This window comes from Triticum urartu, chromosome 1A, assembly GCF_056163025.1.
Source record: "Triticum urartu cultivar PI428250 chromosome 1A, HENAU_Tu73, whole genome shotgun sequence".
Classification (NCBI taxonomy): Eukaryota; Viridiplantae; Streptophyta; class Magnoliopsida; order Poales; family Poaceae; genus Triticum; species Triticum urartu.
In genome coordinates this window covers 86,522,428-86,542,220 of record NC_141873.1, presented here as the reverse complement: position 1 = coordinate 86,542,220, position 19,793 = coordinate 86,522,428, and the positions used below count along the sequence as shown (strand labels likewise).

The window sequence follows — 19,793 nt, the reverse complement described above, 5'->3', positions numbered from 1 at the left end:
GGAAAAGAGAAGAGGCAGCCCATAGTGGGCCGCACGCCCCTCCCCTCCCTTGGTCCGAATTGGACAAGGAGAGGGGGCCGGCCCCTCTCTCTCTCTTCCCCCCTCCGCGAGTCCTATTCCAACTAGGATTGGGGGGGGGGGATCCTACTCCCCCCCCTTTGGTCCTTTATAGTCCTCGATAATATTGTAGAGGTGCTTAGGCGAAGCCCTGCAGCAGTAGTACATCAAGATCGTCACCACGCCGTCGTGCTGACGGAACTCTTCCCCGACACTTTGCTGGATCGGAGTCCGGGGATCGTCATCGAGCTGAACGTGTGCTAGAACTCGGAGGTGCCGTAGTTTCGGTGCTTGATCGGTCGGGCCGTGAAGACGTACGACTACATCAACCAAACGCTTCCGTTGTCGATCTACAAGGTATGTAGATCACACTCTCCCCTCTCGTTGCTATGCATCACCATGATCTTGCGTGTGCGTAGGAATTTTTTTGAAATTACTACGAAACCCAACACTCAAATTATCAAGAATGACATAATACCACCTCCAATGGTACAGAAGGAAGAATTGCACTCCGGATTACAAGAAGAAGAATGCTTGAACTCCTCTGAAAATAATCTTGATGAATGTTTCGAGAACGGATTAAGTCCTTTATGGACCATCATGCAGAAACTTCATGAAGAACTCCGGTAAACAAAAGAATGAAAAGAAAGAGAAATTGAAAACACAAGTTGAATCCTTATAATGATTTAGATGAATCTCCGTGGTGAAATGATTGAGAGAACTTGGGACTCCAGGAAAAGAATAGATAAAGCATCTCGAATCGAGAATTTGATGAACCACTCCGGAAAAAGAATTAATCACTTGGATGGAACAAGAATAAGAATTATGTTATGCGTATCCTTCACCAATTTAAATTGATGACCAACAACAGATTTGGCATACTACTTATTCTCGAAGAAAGGATTAGGATAGATATGGCGCCAACTTGAGAAGGTCTTCAACGAACCACCGGTAGAATTGAAACCACGAATGAATTGATACGGAAGAGAAATCTTGAACGAACCACCATAAGGATTGAAAATGAACGAAGAAAAAAATAAAGAAACACCGGGAAGAATTTAGCAAATGAACGAAGATGCTTGATAGAATTTAGATACAAGAGAACGAAGAAATCAAGAGTTGATAAGAGAATACTTGAATGATGCACCGGTAAGATTGGAGGATGATAACTGAAAGCTGAGAAAGAAAAAAAAACCCTGAAATGATGGACTCCAGCTACTCAAACTGAGAAGACTCTTGAATTGCTCCGGATGGGTGAAAAGAATTCCCACAATCAAACAATTATGAGAGGATGGTATGAAGCTAGAATCATGAATCTTGAAGAGAAAGGAGCAAGATTTAGAGAGAGAAAATCTTCTTCGGTCTTCCAATCTGAAAATGCCGACGAGAAACACCACCATGAATTATTTAGACGCTCCGAAAGAATCAAAGCGAAGAGATTGAGCCAACGATGAAAAGAATTTAACTGATCTTGGAGAAAGGCATTCGACTGATGATAAATCATACTTACGTCAAACTTCGAAATATTTGAGAATAGCTCCGGGAAAAATTAGAAGAGTCAGGTAAGATCCTGGAAAAAGACCTGTGGGTTAGGGCCCACTCAAAAGAAACACCGTAGAATGATTTCTTGGAAGAGAGATTTGTACCGGTTAAATAAAATGGCTTGAATGAGATAACAACCTTGGATTAGGTTTGAACGGATCTTGAAGGAAAAGACGAGCCTTCCGAGATATCTTCAGCACTCCGGAACAACTGAATAGCGAGAGGTGAATGATTAAGAATTGCACCGGCATGAGAAAGCATTGAAATGAGGAAAAGGGTATGATCAACACCAAAGCTTGAATTGGTTCCACCGGAGAAGAAAATGAGTGACGCGAGACGAATTTGAAGCTTCGTTAGCATCTTCTTGAGAATCACCGGATAAGAATATTGACGGAAAAAGGATGGAGAGACTTCACAAAAAGGATACTTGATAAAGAAATTCAAGTCCTCGAAGAAAAGGGGGTGGGTAGGCGGGAAAAAAACAAAGGCAACTTTGAGACAGATGAAACAAACACCGTTGAGAAGAACTGATACTTGATCTTGCGGATGTTCAAATGTTCGGATCCACTTGAAGAGAAAACATGCCGGTTGAAAAGGATTGACAGCACAATCTCGATGACCGAGAAGGATTAGTACTCACATCGGAGTATGAGAACACCATTTGGGGAAGGTATGGAATCAACACTTGACATTGAAGCAACTTGAATACCACAACTCAAAAACAAAAACAAAGGATTGGCTTGCAGAATAAGCCAGAACAAACATATGATAGAGATTTCGTCCGAAGTTTTCATGGTGGGGCCTACACGGGCTCGATCGTACAGCACCATCATGTACAAGGCAGTGCACATGACATACGAAGCGTCCCCGAGTCGGCATAGCCAAGGAATCTTTAAGACACAACGAGACCACTATAAAACCGACCGTGAATAGGCGGACCACTAGACGTCGAACCCCAATTTCATATCATACATCCGTCGGAAAGATATCCTAAGAGCTACTTGAATTCCCACTTATAAACTCACGAAACTTTCCGGTTATGCAATCAGGTGTTGGGGATACAGGGGAAGCATAATATCTCACCCAAAACTAGCAAATCCTACATCCAGCTGTATCCATCCTTCAACACATAACCAAGAAACCTTCGGAAATCGTCTACCTCAACCTTCGAAAAGCATCCGTTATACGAGTTATGGCAATACTCCCGAACTCCTGCCCCAGTACTGGGTGGCGTCGAGGTTATCTCACCAACAACTGCATAAAAGAGATTTTCGATGTCGGCGAACTAAACTCAAATATTCCAGAACTGCAACGATAAAATTGTGACGACAACACCTCGGAGCTCAACTCCCCGGGACACTGCCACAACCCCTAAATGTCAGGAGGCACCAAGAACAATGTTCTCGTCACAAAACCATCGGAACGATTTCAAGATACCCGCGTGATCCTAAAAAAAATTTGTGAAAATTTGAGAAGAGAAGAGTCAAAACTCTACATTAGGATGCCTTACCAGAGTGATGAAGGGACTGGGGAGTAAAAAGAATTCCTAAACTCTCTGATATATAATTCCTAAATGACTCAAAACATTTTTCTAGACTCAACAATGGCTGCTAAGAAACGGTCAAGCAGTGGGGGCTCCTAAGGTCGGGGAATGCTCTGATTACCAACTTGTAACGCCCTCAATGCGGCTATATCTCCCACGTGTCGAAGCACGACTTAGAGGCATAACCGCATTGAAAGCAATGTCGCAAGTGAGGTAATCTTCACACAACCCATGTAATACATAAGGGAAAAAGATCATAGTTGGCTTACAATCGCCACTTCACACAATTACATGAATAAAGCATTACAACATCCAAATACAATCAAGGTCCGACTACGGAACCGAAATAAAAGAAGAACCCCAAATGCGACAAGGTCCCCCGATCGACCCCAACTGGGCTCCACTACTGATCAACTAGAACGAAAACAACTTAAAGAACAAGATCTTCATCGAGCTCCTCCTTGAGCTTGGTTGCGTCACCTGCACGGTCTCATCGGCACCTGCAAGCTGGTTTTGGAAGTATCTGTGAGTCACGGGGACTCAGCAATCTCACACTCTCGCGATCAAGACTATTTAAGCTTATGGGTAAGGTAAAGGTATGAGGTGGAGCTGCAGCAAGCGACTAGCATATATGGTGGTTAACATATTCGCAAAAGAGAGCGAGAAGAGAAGGCAAAGCACGATCGAGAGACTATGATCAAGAAGTGATCCTAGAACAACCTACGTCAAACATAACTCCAACACCGTGTTCACTTCCCGGACTCCGTCGGAAAGAGACCATCACGGTTACACACGCGGTTGATGTATTTTAATTAAGGTCAACTTCAGGTTTTCTACAACCGGACATTAACAAATTCCCATCTGCCCATAACCGCGGGCACGGCTTTCGAAAGTTCAAATCCCTGCAGGGGGTCCCAACTTAGCCCATGACAAGCTCTCACGGTCAACGAAGGATATTCCTTCTAGCGGGAAGACCCGAACAGACTCGGAATCCCGGTTACAAGACATTTCGACAAGGTAAAACTAAACCAGCAACACCGCCCGAATGTGCCGACAAATCCCGATAGGAGCTGCACATATCTCTTTCTCAGGGCACACTCAGATTGTCTTAGGTACGGGTAGGCCAGCCCAGAGTTGCCCCTGGTGGCCACCGGCAGCTGACAGGTTGGACCAACACTCAGAGGAGCACTGGCCCGGGGGGTTAAAATAAAGATGATCCTTGAGTCTGCAGAACCCAAGGGAAAGAAAAGGCTAGGTGGCGAATGGTAAAACCAAGGTTGGGCATTGCTGGAGGAGTTTTATTCAAGGCGAACTGTCAAGGGTTCCCATTATAACCCAACCGCGTAAGGAACGCAAAATACGGGAACATAACACCGATATGACGGAAACTAGGGCGGCAAGAGTGGAACAAAACACCAGGCATAAGGCCGAGCCTTCCACCCTTTACCAAGTATATAGATGCATTAATTAAATAAGATATATTGTGATATCCCAACAAGTAAACATGTTCCCACAAGGAACAACATCTCCATGTTCCAACAAGGAACAAACTTCAATCTTCACCTGCAACTAACAACGCTATAAGAGGGGCTGAGCAAAGCGGTAACATGGCCAATCAACGGTTTGCTAGGACAAGGTGGGTTAGAGGCTTGGTTCAACAATATAGGAGGCATGATAAGCAAGTGGTAGGTATCGCAGCATAGGCATAGCAAAAGAGCGAGCAACTAGCAAGCAAAGATAGAAGTGATTTCAAGGGTATGGTCATCTTGCCTGAAATCCCGCAAGGAAGAAGAACGAGTCCATGAAGAAGACAAACGTACGTAGCCGAACGGGTCCTCACAAACGCGACGTTATCGGAACCAACCCGAAGAAGCAAACAGCGGAAAGGAAGCACACAACATAGTAAACAATCATCACATAAGCATGGCATGATGCACAAACAAGTATGATACATGTCCGGTTTAATGAAGCATGGCATGGCAAAGTGCACAAGCAAACCTACAAATTAAGTGGAGCTCAATATGCAACTCCGTTGCGTATTGACGAAACACCACGTGACTTATTTAGTTCGATCTTGTTTATGTACCCAACAAGATTAAATGTTGTTAGCATGGCAAGAGGGTGAAGCAAAGTAAAACTACCTATCTAGTCAAGTTTAAATGAGGCCGGAAATAACAGACAACAAATCTGGTAAATCCCCATATGCATTAGCAATTTAATGCAACAACAATTTTAACCAATCTTGAAGTTGTTAACATGATGCGGATGACATGATCAAGTTTATGCAATCTTATTAAAAGTTGACAAGAGCAATATGAAGCATTTGTCACCGTGGTGGAAAGGAAAGGGGTGCCACGGCAACGATAACGAAAACGGTGCCACGGCAGCGTTCCGGTTCCGGTAACTCGATTGAGATACCGATGCAAAGGAGAAGTGTGCGGTTGCGTGCAGAAGATGGTGGGGCGCTCCCGGATACCGGGTGTCCCACGAGTTGGCGACAAGGAAACGAGTGACAATTTGAATAGGGTGCAAAACACGAGCATCTCAAACATCGCAAACATACGTTCACGGACGTCGCCTCGAGGTTATACCTTTGAAGCGTGCGGTATTGCGGCGCTTCGAGTTCGTAGTGGAAGTAGTGGTACATGGCGACGGTAGAGGTACATGTTTTTCTGTAGATGTTTGGGTCATCGTGGAGGTACTTGGGGTCTTCGGACTCTCCGGTCCCATTCTTGCGACGGTAGTAGAAGTAGTGGCACTATCGGTCCTCGAGTTGCGGGTTTTGCCGACATGAGTGGTACTTGGCATTTTTGTGTAGACAAACTTGGCGCATCCGAAGGGTCACACTTGTCGTCGTAGGAACTTGATGAATCCAAGGTCTTCAAGGTCGACGGTAGTTGTACATCACATAATAAAACTGGATGGATCCGAAGACTCCGGCGTAGTGGTACACACATGTAGATGAACTTGACGGGTCGTCGTCATCCTGGTACTTGGCGTCCTTGATCGGGGCAGCAAAACGTGATCGAACTTGGCGGACGCAAGCAGCAACACGGGGCTGGCAGAGGCGATGCGGGGCCCACGCAGAGGGTTGAATCAGCCAACGGGCGAGGCGGGTCTTGGCGCTGGCTCGCGGCTTCACGGGCCTCAGGCGGTGGCAAGGTGGCTACGCGGATGAACTACTGGTGCTGCTCACCGGCAGGAGGACGACGAGGGAGGAGCAAGGCGGCGGCAAACTCGAGCTTGGGGACGAGGCGCCGAGGACGAGGCAGGGGAGCAGCGGCCTGGTGGGTCTCCGGCGAACTTGCCCGCAGGGGCGCGCGGGGTCTACGAGCATCAGGGACGCGAAGGGAGGACCCAGCAGGGGCGCGTGAGAAGGAGGAGAGGCCGGCATGGCAGAAGTGGGGCTTGTGCACGGGAGGGAGCAGCAAGGCGGCACTGGAGGGAGGAGACGCCGGACTTGGGCTCCGGCGGGAGGGTGGAGGAGGCACAAGAGCACGAAGGGCGAGCGGGGGGGTAGCGGTGTCTCGGGCGCGGCGTGCAGAGGATGCAGCGTGAGGGAGAGAGCGAAGGGAGGGAGCGAGGCTGCGAGGGAGGCGGCGCTGGAGGAGGGATCGAGGGAGAGAAGTGGGATCGGGAGGCTGGCTAGGGTTCGGGAGCCCGGCTGGGCCTGGAGGACTAGGGAGGCCGGCGGCTGGGCCTCCAGGAACAAACGGGCCGGCCTGATCTCTTGGATGGGCTGCTCTCTTTCACTCTCCCTCCTTCAGACTCTTCCAAAAACAGATAAAAAATAGAATAAAGAAAAGAGAGAGAAGAATGAGTGGACACGAATTAGGGCATGGGGATTAACTCCCGAACTCGCAAAACAATGAGCTCGATCCCGAAAATAAAAGTGGCATGATTGCAAGAATTTAATTCAAAGTCATTTGAATTTAATTCCAACTGTTTGAACAAGGACTAGGAATTAGAGGTGTCCAAAAATGTTCGGATTTTTGGTGGAGCTCTGGAAAAGCGATGAAAGAAATAATGGGCAAAGTTTGGAGGTGCAACTTGAAGCATAAGAGGCATGGAATTGAATTGCAAGTGTGTTATGGTGATCCCAAAGTTAATGGAATATTTACATATAGCTCCCTAATAATAGCAGGAGACTTAGAATATGTTTTAATGAGAAGTCACCATGTGCATTTCCCTCAATTTAAATGGACCGAAGATCCATACGGTTTATTTATTTGAGTTGTAAAAGATTTATGAGATGATGACATGATGCAATGCAAAAAATAAAAGGGCAGGCACAAAAGAAACACACGGCGGAACCCGGAACATATGGAAGTCTTCTCGAGCATCGGTCTCGAGGCGTTATAATGGATATATATAGGAGGTAGAAGTAGGTCGGTGGAGCTGCGAGGGGCCCATGAGGGTGGGGGCGCGCCTAGGGGGGCAGGCGCGTCTCCCTGCCTCGTGGCCACCTCGTTTCTTTTTTGACGTCTACTTCAAGTCCCCTGGATCACGTTTGTCCCAAAATAACTCTCCCGAAGGTTTTATTCCGTTTGGATTCTCTTTGACATTGCTTTTCTGCGAAACACTGAAATAGCCAAAAAAATACAGCAATTTGCACTCGGCCTTGGGTTAGTAGGTTAGTCCAAAAAATAATATAAAAATGTATAATAAAGCTATTAAATATCCAAACACAGATAATATAATAGCATGGAACAATCGAAAATTATAGATACGTTGGAGACATATCAACCCCTCAAAATAAATTTCTTTATTAGTTGTTCTTTTGGTAGAAATTTTCAGATGTTGGGCAAGCGAATGTATACATACATATAATTTTCAATATGTGCGTAAAATGCACTATTATATTATAAAACTTCATTTATTTTGATTTCAATTTAGTGGGTAGTACCAATGCATCTAATTCATTCCTTTTTAGGATTTTTGTGTGTGAAAATTACAATATTATATGCTTATTTGTGCATATTTTTAAAATGATAATATGTGTGTATGTTGTATGCAAAATTTTCATTATTTCTTTAATATTTTTAAATTTATTTCTCATTGAAGGACAATACCAACTACACCAATTCATTCTTTATTAGAAAACCTCATTATTTTGGTTTTGTTTTCTTTTTTTTCTTAAAGGGTGAGAGCAAAACACCAATCTGTTCTTTCTTAGGACACTTTAGTATTTCAATTTTGTTTTAGTTTTATTTCTTTTTATTTTTCTTAAAGTTAATACCAATTTCACTAGTTCATTCTTCCTTAAAAACTTTCTGCAATTATATGCTTACCATTTATTAGTAATACTATTCATCACTTAGGGTGCACAATATGGTATTCTTCATCCAAGGTAATCTTACGATCGTTTTATAAATTAATTACATTTGGATTACAAATAGTTATATTAATGCTGATTCACTGCGTAAAAATTGCCGTAAGAAAACAAAAATATATGTCATAAGACCAGAAAAATTAAATTATATATATTTTTACACTATGATTTTACGTCTGTAAGTTTATGGAACATAAAATATTTTTTACAATGATTATATAATTTCTTATGTTATTTTTTTACGTATGAAGTAAGACAAATTTTATAGAATGTAAAATTACGGTGCATTGATGTTAAAATAAAGGGGGAGGGGGAAGAATAACTATTCCTCACCCAGTGTGAAAAATAGTCAATATCTTTTATATTATGAAAAGGCAAAAAAAAATTGTTAAAAACATGTGTTTCAAAAAATATCGAAAATGTATTTGAAAATTAATAAACTTTTATTAAAAATTGTTTTGATGTATACCAAAGATATATACAATGTGAGTGAAAAACAGGCATCCAAAGATTTGTTTGAGAAAAATGTTAAACATGTACAAAAAAATGTTCCCGATGTATTAAAAAATGTACATTGCGTATGTAAAGTGCCGACATCTGTTGGAAAAAATAAAAAAGACGTAGAAACCCGGAGAAAGCCGGTGAAATGCGAAGAAAACAAAGAAAAAGAGAAAGAAAACCATGCACACAGTGAAAAAAACCACAGAGAACAAAAAATTCTGCGTAGCTACTGTGTGGTTTCGGCCCAGTAGCGCTGCGCCAGAGGCGAGATGGAACTGTTCGCGCAGGGAGGTTCGCCGCATTTCGCGGAAAACAGTCGCAGTTTCGCATAATCGTGTCTCTGCCTGGGCCGGCCCATGAAGGAAACGATGGGAAGCGAATCATGCAGTAGCTGAAAAATTATGGGAGCCCCCTAGTCGGCGCCTTCAGCGCCGGTTAGATAACTTGGCGCCTGCACGTTTCTTGATTGGGCTGGTTTCGAATCTGGCCCATTACGTCTACACACGAACACAACCATCACTGCACCAAGCTCGTCTTGGTGTCCATTAACAGAGAACAGTTATAGTTCTTCCTTTTACTAAAACGTTAACTTAAACTTAAAAATTACTTGAAAAGTTCATCAGTTTTGAAAAAAATTCTTCAATTTTTAAGAAAAGTTCCACAAAATTTGAAAAAAGTTCCTCGATTTTCCGAAAAAATCACAATTTTTTTAAAAAGTTCATCCAAATTTGAAAAAAAGTTAATTGAATTTGAAAAAGTTCATCATTTTTTAGAAAAGTTCACTGAATTTTAAAAAATTCATTGAATTTGAAATAAGGTTGATTGAATTTGCAAAGTAGTTCATCCATTTTATAAAAAAAGTTCACAAATTTGAAAAAAGTTCATCAATTTTGAAAAAATGTTCATGTATTTGAGTGAAAGTTCATGGATTTCGGAAAAAAAGGTTCATCAATTTTGAGGAAAAAGTTCAGGATTTGTGTAAGAATCCACGCATTTGAAGAAGAGAAAAAGGGGAAAGCAAGGAAAAAATGGAAACCAAATGCAAACGTCCAGAAGAAAAACCACGATTGAAGAAAGGAATAAGAAGAGAAAAATGAATATTCTTCACAACGTCCTGGATGGCCGAATGGCTAGTGCCGTTCCCTTTGAAGACGGAGGTTGTGGATGCGAAATCTATCGCAGCACCATTTTTCACGAGTTTGCGCAAATAATATGGGTCGGCCTAGCTTGGGGCGCTGCAGGCGCCCGTTTGCAAAAATACACAGTAATGAAATCAACAGTCCATGAAGTACTACCGACTGAGCTACTACAAGTTATTGAACATAAAGCAACGTAAACCTTTAAGAAGCAACATACGCCCAGATCCGACATATTTTAAGATTTTCGAACGCTTTTTAAAAAAAAACCCGAGTGCTTTATGAAACACAAACACTTCTCAACTTTGTAAAATTATTTTTGACAAATGAAAACATTTTCAACAACAGGAACTTTTCTGAATTTATGTTTTTTTGGAAATTGGAACATTTCTGAAATTCCCAAACACATCTTAATTTGTGAACATGAACATTTATTTAATTGGTGAACAAATTTGGAAAACAAGATCATTTCCTAAAATTCCCAGATTTTTGAATATGTGAACAAAATTGAAAAATGTGGAAGTTTTCTGAATTTGCGAGGGAATTTTGAAAACAGGAACATTTTTTGAATTTGGAACATATTTGGAAAACAGGAACATTTTCTAAAATTCCCATATTTTTTGAATATGTGAACAAAATTGAAAATTTTGAAAATTTTCTGAATTCGCGATTTTTTTGAAAACAGGAATTTTTTTTTTGAATTTTGTGAACATTTATTTAATTTGTGAACAAATTTGGAAAACAGGAACATTTTCTAAAATTCCCAGATTTTTTGAATATGTGAACAAAATTGAAAAATGTGAAAGTTTTCTGAATCTGCAAACAAATTTTGAAAACCGGAACTTTTTTCGAATTTTGTGAACAAATTTGGAAGCAGGACCATCATCTAAAATCCCTAGTTTCTTTTGAATATGTGAACAAAACTGAAAAATGTGAAAGTTTTCTGAATTTGTGAACAATTTTTGAAAATGGGAACATATTACTAATTTTGGAAACAATTTTTGAAAAATGGGAACATTTTTCTAAATTCCTGAGCAATTTCTGATTCATGAACAAAATTTTAAAACGTGAACATTTTTCGAATTCGTGAATAAATTTGGAAACATGAATATTTTTTAGTATTTTTTTTAAAACAGGAACATACTTCTAAAACCGAACATTTTTTTGTTTGTGAACAAAATTTAGAAAGGTAAACACTTTTTAAATTTTGAACTTAAAAAAAATAAGCAAACAATTATTGAAATTCTAAAGTTGTATGAAATTTCTGAACAAAAATTTGAAAACAGGAACATTTTCTGAAAAGTTGAACAAAATCTGAAAATTTTGCTTTTGAAAAATTCTGAAATATTAGTTGAAAATGGAAAAAAATCAAAAATAAAAGAGCAAGAAGAAAAAATAGAAAAAGTCAGAAAAAAAGAAACAGAAAAAAGATAGAGAGAAAGCAGAAAAGGAAAGACTAATCAAAAAGAAAAACTAAAAAAATAATTAAAGAAAAAACCTGTTCAGGAAGCTTCTAGAAGGTTCTTAAAACCGGAAAAAAAACGGCAAGGAACTTGAAGGTTCCCAAAACGGGTTGTTACGTTAACAGGCCGACCCACCCTGAGCGATCGGTCGATAGCGCCTGTGCGGAAGCCCGACTGTTTGCCGCAGAGAGCGGCAAATAGGGTTTTCCGTTCGCGCAACCGTCGAGAAATAGCCCTGGAGCTCTCGAGTCGGGAAATAGACGAAGCGCAAACTGCAAAGAGGAGGTACTATCATATGGGCCAGTCCAGAGTGACGCGCCCGCAGGCCTACTTAGGTCGAGGCAGCCCCCTCCTCCGCCCTGCGGAATTCCACCGAACACCTCCCGAGCTTTACTCCCGGCGGCAGCGGCGGCGGCGGCTCCGCCGACTCCCAATCCCGCGGCTTCCACCCTCCTAGCGGCCACGATGAAGTTCGATCTTGAAGGCCTGACGGTGCACTTCCCGTACGCGGCGATCTACCCGGAGCAGCACGCGTACATGGGCGAGCTCAAGCGAGCCCTGGACGCGCGCGGCCACGCGCTGCTGGAGATGCCGACGGGCACCGGCAAGACGGCGGCGCTCATCTCCCTCATCACCTCCTACTCCCTCGCCAACCCCTCCCGCCCGCTCCGGCTCCTCTACTGCACCCGCACCGTCCACGAGATGGAGAAGACCCTAGCCGAGCTCCGCCTCCTCTTCTCCCACCTCCCGCCCGCCGCCTCGCGCTCCCTCCTCGCGCTCGGTCTCTCCTCCCGCAAGAACCTCTGCGTCCACCCCCAGGCCTCCGCCTCCGCCGCCCGCGATTCCGTCGACACGGCCTGCCGCCGCCTCACCGCGTCCTGGGTCCGCGACAAGGCCGCCTCCGACCCGGAGTCCACCCCTCTCTGCGAATACTTCGAGTCATTCGACCGGGCTGCGGCCGCCGGCGACCTCGCCTCTTTCATGCCCCCTGGGGTCTACACTCTCGCCGACCTCCGTTCGCTTGGCCGTGAGCGCCGGATATGCCCCTACTTCCTCGCCAGGCAGATGGTAAAATACGCCAATGTGGTGGTCTACAGCTACCAGTACCTGCTTGACCCCAAGGTGGCCAGCATTGTGTCCCGGGAGATGCAGAAAGAATGCGTGGTTGTGTTTGATGAGGCGCACAACATCGATAACGTCTGCATTGAGGCGCTGAGTGTCAGCGTCCGCAAGCAGACACTGGAAGGTGCCGAGCGAAACCTGCGGCGCATCTCGCAAGAGATCGATAGGTACTGAGCATTGAAGAAGTAAATACTTGCTCTTTTCAGGATTGTGGGTGTTTCCTTTAAAATCGTCAAAATTGTAGATGGATAGGTAAAGGTTGCTCACTAACTGATTTATTTGGTAGGAAGGTTCAAGGCCACCGATGCCAATAGGCTTCGTGCTGAATACAATAGACTGGTGGATGGATTGGCACAGAGGGGAAACCTGCCAAGTGAGTATCTTTATTCCTCACTATCTGATTTGCAATGTTGATTATGTGGCCTTACCGGACAGTTTATAATAATGTGTTTCTTGTGATGAAGTATCCGATGCTTGGCTTGCAAATCCATCCTTGCCTGATGACATTTTGAAGGAGGCTGTACCTGGAAATATCAGGAAGGCTGAACATTTTCTTGCTGTCTTGAAGAGACTTGTGAGATTCTTAGATGGACGGCTTGAAACAGAGAATGTTGAGAATGAAATGCCTGTTTCCTTTGTTGCTTCAATCCATTCCCAGGCTGGAATTGACCAGAGAATGCTGAGGTTTTGTTATGACCGCTTACATTCTCTATTGCTTACATTGGAGATAACCGACACGGATGAATTCATGCACATCCAGACCATTTGTGACTTTGCCACATTGATTGGAACTTATTCGCGTGGTTTTTCTATAATAATAGAACCCTATGATGATAGAATGCCTGAAGTCCGTGATCCCGTGATTCAGGTATCCAACCTACTCTATAAGATTGTGGTGCAATTGTTACAAGCTGAGTGTCAATGTGCTAATGTGGTTGGGTGTGTTGCAGCTGAGTTGCCATGACGCTTCACTCGCAATACAGCCTGTTTTCGATCGATTCCAAACTGTCGTCATCACTTCGGGAACTCTCAGCCCAATCGATCTGTACCCTCGTCTTTTGAATTTTAATCCTGTTATAAGCAGGAGCTTCACAATGTCCCTAACAAGGGATTGTATATGTCCCATGGTGTTGACACGAGGAAGGTATGATCTGGATCCATTTGTGCTTTCATATTTCAATTTTCTATATTTGGAAACACACTTATTGCATGCTCCTTATGCTAGTAGAATAACACGATGGTAGTGCTATATGCAACCGGTTTAGTTGTCTCTCAAATTTCTTGTTTTACCTTTTATGTTATGATATGAATCCAGTTGTGTAACATTAACCATTCGATCATTTTCAGTGATCAGCTACCTGTGAGTACAAAGTTCGACATGCGCAGTGATCCTGGTGTTGTGAGGAATTATGGCCGCCTCTTGCTAGAAATGGCTTCTTCTGTTCCTGATGGCATTGTCTGTTTCTTTGTCAGTTACAGCTATATGGATGGCATTGTCAACAGCTGGAATGAAATGGGTATTTTACAGGTTATTTCCCTCACCAGCACATTATTCTGATGTGGAGATGTCTAGAATTTGGACTTTAGATTGTAATGTGACTTCGTAAATTGACCATCTCAATTGGACAAGTAGACTAGATCTTCTGGAACACTGTATTAATTAAATGGTGTTTACTGTTTAAGCGTTCTAGTGTCATGTTTTCATAATGACGTGCAAAGTTATTCAGGTACCTGTATATCGTTAAGCAGTGGATGGTCCGCTGAGCTGTGTTGACATTAAAGGGTATCAACTACTCGTGTAGAGACCATCTGTGTTCTTACTATCAGTAACATGCATATGAAGTTGGATAGTTAGTAGCCACTATACAGATAATGTGTAATGTCTCAGTAAAGAATAAGAATCGTGTTTGTCATGTATGCAATGTGGTCACGTACTCACGTGTCTTCTAAACTTCTAATAGAAGAGATGAAACTTTATTAAAATCTTGCTCCGTTAAGTTTCTACACGCTGTGATTTTTGATGGCATCCATTTTTTCTTCCTCTTGTATGATTCTGTAGTTTCCTCATGTTGCGAAGATACATATAAATGTATTAGTCCCCAAAGAATGCCCATCTTATGATGTTATTGTGCAGGACATCATGCAGCACAAGTTAGTATTCATTGAAACACCAGATGTTGTTGAAACAACATTGGCCCTTGACAATTACAGAAAAGCATGCGATTGTGGAAGAGGAGCTATCTTCTTCTCAGTTGCCAGGTTTGTTCTTTTAACTGCAAGTCTGAGACCACCCTTCAAAATTCACTATAAGTCTGCAGCTGAACCGATGATAGGAATGCTTGAAACTTTTGCAGCATATAACTTATTTTTGACTTTTGACCCCGATCAAAGTAGTTATCACTACAGTGGTGGTGATTTATTGTGATATTTTAATCAGTAGTGTTTTCTATGTCCAACTTGTTAAAAACTGCCTAGGGAATATTAGAAAGAGAGTAAGATGCATTCATGAATCGACCAAAACAATTGAATGACCTAGTTAGTGGGGTGGTAACTCATCAAGATGCATGTCAACACTTCCAGTTTGTTACCAAGTCAACTGCTGAATCCCAGATCAAGCAAACTATCACATTCAGTCAATCAAACAGCAACCAACATGTCTGTGCATGTGTAAATACGAAGGATTCTTGTAGCACTGTAAGTTTGCATGCAAAATTGTTTTCATTGGGCCTCATTGCTTCAAAGGGTTTTATAGGAATTTTGGTGGATTGGAATTTTTCTATGATGTTTGTTCGTTTCTTAGGATTGTACTCCCTCTGTTCCAAATTACTCGTCGCAGAAATGGATGTATCTAGAACTAAAATACATCTAGATACATCCATACCCGCGACAAGTAATTCGGAACGGAGGGAGTATCTCAATGCAGACTTTTCCCAAGGACTCCACTGCATTACATTTTGTAGGAAATTTCCTAAAGAATCATTTGTTTTTCCTGCGGTGCAACCAAACAAATTTTGGTTCAAACCCTTAAAGGATTCAAGTGGCATGCCATTGTAATCCTGCGTTTTTCCTTTACCTGTGTTTTAGGAATCATGTAAATCAAAGAGGCTTACTTGAATTGTCATAAAAGAATGATTTCATTATTAGCTTATTTTCTTGTGATCAGGAGGTTATAATAAGCAATTAAGCATTACTCAGTTAACACTGTGAGATATACGATGTACATACACACACATAATAATAAATTATCATAACAACGAGTCAACGAGTCACTCTTGCTAACGGTATGATCTTTTCAGGGGCAAAGTTGCTGAAGGTATTGATTTTGATCGACACTATGGCAGACTTGTGATCATGTTTGGTGTTCCCTTCCAGTACACACTCAGCAAGTGAGGACCAACTTTGCTTTTATACATTTGGATTTAATTTTGTGCACCCCTCGGTCTTGGTCTATAAGATAACAGTACTTTTGGTTCATCGTATGCATGCACAGAATAATAATGCTGTGTCGATTGAATGATATATTTATGTCCCAATGTTTCTTGCTTGTAAGGGTTACTCCCTCCATTCCAAAATAGATGACTCAACTTTGTATTAAAGTTAGTGCAAAGCTGAGTCATCTATTTTGGAACGGAGGGAGTACCTTCTAACAGCCGTGTTATATATATGTCCCATGTCTACGAGCAGGATATTGCGTGCTAGGTTGGAGTACCTAAGAGAAACTTTTCAGATAAAGGAGGGTGACTTTCTGACATTTGACGCATTGGTACTAATCCTTCTTTGATTGTAAGGGAGTAAAGCCTACTGTTTTATATATACTGTCAAGATCTCCTAACATGGTTTTCTCTACATTTTGAATTCTTTTTATTGTCAGAGGCAAGCTGCTCAGTGTGTTGGCCGTGTGATTCGTTCTAAGGCAGATTATGGAATGATGATATTTGCTGACAAGAGGTACTTGTCTACTTGATACTGCCTTGACGTGGGAATTAGAGTGAGCTTAGAGGAAACTCAAATCCTGTGCCCTTTAGATTAGCCAAGCAATTTTGAATCTGTATATTTCTTGAATAACAAGCCCAAAGTTTGTTGCATTGAACATGTGATGGGCTTGTGGTCAACTAGCAAGAAAATGCTTATTTTAATCTGATTTGATGAAATTCCCTTGGCAGTTAAAATTGGGCTTTGCCACTAAATAGTGTACTTTTTTAGTCAATGGTTGTGGCAGATAGAACCGAACTAGTTATAGTCATTGCTTCATTTGATGCTCAGGAGCTCTAGGCTTGGTTACACCATATATCAAACATATAGTGCTCATCAAACATCAATATATCTTGCAGATCTGTTATATGTATTTTCTGGTCCGAGGTCTTTTAAGTTCATCATTTCATCCCATAGCAGTCATACTACAAATGCTTGCTAAGTGACATGCCATTTGTGACTCGCAGATACAGTCGGCATGATAAACGGTCCAAACTGCCGGGATGGATACTGTCACACTTGCACGACGCGCACCTGAATCTGAGCACCGATATGGCTCTCCATACAGCCCGTGAGGTATGTTCCCTTACATTGCTCTACTCGATTAGCAATTGCTTTGGGACATTGCAACGTGGATGCTTTTAAAAGCGCAAGCCGTCTTGGTTGCGGACGAGGCAATGCTGACATCTTCCACTCAAGCAGCAATGCCTAAACACGCACAGTTTCCATGCTTCCAACTGCTTGCAATGCAACTTGTTATAATTGTAGCCACCTGTCAGCATAGTCATTCTTTTCCATGTCTGCTTTCATGAATTTCGTTTGAATGTCTTGTTCTTCTAGAGGATTTTCTCACTTCTGTTCAAGTAGCCATCTGTTTTGTTCAGAAAATAAATAAAGTTGTGTTTTGTTCCGTGGCAGTTCCTCCGGAGGATGGCGCAGCCATACGACAAGGCTGGGAGCGGCGGGAAGAAGACGCTGTTGACGGAGGAGGACCTGCAGGACATGGCTCGGGACGCCATGGAGATGTGAAACCCAGAGAGTGCTGTAGCCTGTAGTGCACAATAGTCAAAGTTGCTGATGTACAAATTCTTTGGCTGCTCGTATGATCACGCTGAAGCATAAATTCAGTTTTTAGCTGCAGTTTTCATGAATTCATTGGCTCGAACTTCACCAGATGTCCTGGAGCACTGGTTCGACACCATGTTTTCAAAACGAATGAATAGCCGAATGCAGGGAAAATAAATACACTTGCAAATGGGGGGCCTGAGCGTAGGGTTTAGTTAAGTGCACTTTGAACAGTTTTTTTTAGACAAACTCCGAAGCTTTATTACGACGTTACAATGTTTACAAGGACGAAAGAAAGTCCAATCGGCTGTCCCAATCAAACATGTCGGGCTGTGAAGAAGAAAACAGTTTCGGGCTGGCTGTTGGCCTCGCTCGTGCTGGGCGTCCCGTCCTGTAAAGAGCAGAAATTGTAGAGACAATTGACAGTTAACAAACGGATCAGTGAGCGGGTGCTATTGAAGAAGGTCCTTGGCCGCCAGCCCTCTGAGCCGGACGAGACTTGCCTGCTCCCCGTTTGTGCGCTCATCCATACTTCTGCATACGTGGCTTGATTTGATTGGAACAAAATAAGATCTGTTCTCATTCCTTTAAAATCAGGAGAAGATGATTATATTATAAAGAAAAAAGGAAAAAAGACAGAAGCAGACAAGCCGGATCCCTCCGAGCCGGACCTGCATCGTCGTCAACATCATGGCCCGCTTTTGCGCCTGGCTTAGCTCGACTCAATGGAAATGGCCTATTTAATCGCTCCTAGTTAGTCAGACTCTGGGCAACTTTAATATTCGTGGACATTCGAATCGGGCCTTCTTAGCAAGCAAATAGGTTTCTCTTAGAGCATCTACAGTCAGACACCCTAAATCGGCCTCAAACGTTCAACCTGCCCGGTCACTGACCAATCATCAAAATCCGATTCAGATGGACGCCTCAAAGGGGCTTCAAATGCCCGGACTGACCAACACCTCTCATATCCCGCCCAACTATGAGATGGATATGGAGCGCCCGGGCACGTTTGAGGATCTGGATTCGCTATCTCTGTGTGGGGTAATGCAAGCAACCAAAAGCGCATATGGGATGGAGCAGGGTCGTCTCACGCGCGGACACACCGGACGACTGAGAGGGTGCTTGGATATATTTTAGTCTCATGAGTAAAACTAGTGGGACTAAAACTTGCTAGCCCCATCCATGCTTGGATCTAAATACTAAAGAGACTAAAATCAAGTTAATGAGCATTTATTATCCTTCAACCCTCCAATTCAGAACTCGCCTGTGTTAAAGGAGATGAGTTAAATGAGGAGAGTGAGGACTAATCCACATTTTAGTAGGGGTACCCCTGACTAAAAAAAATTAGTCTCAAGACTAGTTTTAGCTCCTCTTTAGTCAGGGGTGTTTGAAACTTTAGCCTCTTAAAGAGACTATTTTTAGTCAGACTAAAATAGGTCCCTTAGATCCAAGCACCCTCTAGAATCCTTAAGGATGGCTTTACCTACTCCCTCTGTCTAGGTGTGAAAGATGTGAAAGAGGAAAAGACCGCACGAAGGAAGATGATGATGAGTGCGAGTCTGAATTCATCACGGCTCGGGCTTGTCGCCGGATCCATTTAACGCAACACGAAGGATTTGCTCGCATCAGTGAATCGGGCACGAACAATTTTGCAATATGTTGAAGAGTGTGAGACAAGACAAAATTGACGAAGCTACAACGTAAGTTTCTACCGGTTCCTTAAGGCGGCGAGGTTAGGATCTCTCATGTGTCAGATTCTTTAGAGTGATTCAAAGGTCCGACGACGACGATCGCCGCTTCGAGGTGTTGGTCCTTGAGGCACCCGCACGAAGGCTTTCCAGTTGTCGCTTTGGTATGGCAGTGATTGTTGGAGATCTTTATGTAATTTTGATCATATTTGAGATGCTTTGTATCTTTGTAATAATATAATCTGATCAACAAAGTCAGCCTAGTGTCTGTGACGTGGCTCTTCCAAGTCAGAGAATCCTCCGCTGCGAACGGCGCGGGAGGATGAGGAGGTCGTGCGGGAGAAGGAGGAGGTCGTGCGGGCGGGCGGTTTT

At 42.8% G+C, this 19,793-nt stretch overlaps 1 protein-coding gene across 1 annotated transcript; it reads left to right on the top strand.

Annotated features, from left to right (window-relative positions):
* The first annotated feature begins 11,862 nt into the window (after nucleotides 1-11,862).
* On the top strand, nucleotides 11,863-17,923 carry UVH6 (RAD3-like DNA-binding helicase protein). The gene is made up of 11 exons (XM_048712393.2): nucleotides 11,863-12,863; nucleotides 12,987-13,069; nucleotides 13,161-13,564; nucleotides 13,647-13,840; nucleotides 14,044-14,224; nucleotides 14,831-14,955; nucleotides 15,993-16,082; nucleotides 16,381-16,459; nucleotides 16,568-16,644; nucleotides 17,136-17,244; nucleotides 17,587-17,923. The coding sequence occupies exons 1-11, from the start codon at nucleotides 12,040-12,042 to the stop codon at nucleotides 17,695-17,697; spliced, it is 2,277 nt and encodes a 758-aa protein (XP_048568350.2). The 5' UTR covers nucleotides 11,863-12,039; the 3' UTR covers nucleotides 17,698-17,923.
* Nucleotides 17,924-19,793: the final 1,870 nt, after the last annotated feature.

Bases quoted from the DNA above. Each gene is read 5' to 3' on its own strand.
- UVH6 (XM_048712393.2), top strand. From the start codon at position 12,040: ATGAAGTTCGATCTTGAAGGCCTGACGGTGCACTTCCCGTACGCGGCG. The intron at 13,070-13,160 runs GTGAGTATCTTT...CTTGTGATGAAG, and splicing joins ACAGAGGGGAAACCTGCCAA to TATCCGATGCTTGGCTTGCA. The intron at 13,565-13,646 runs GTATCCAACCTA...GGTGTGTTGCAG, and splicing joins TCCGTGATCCCGTGATTCAG to CTGAGTTGCCATGACGCTTC.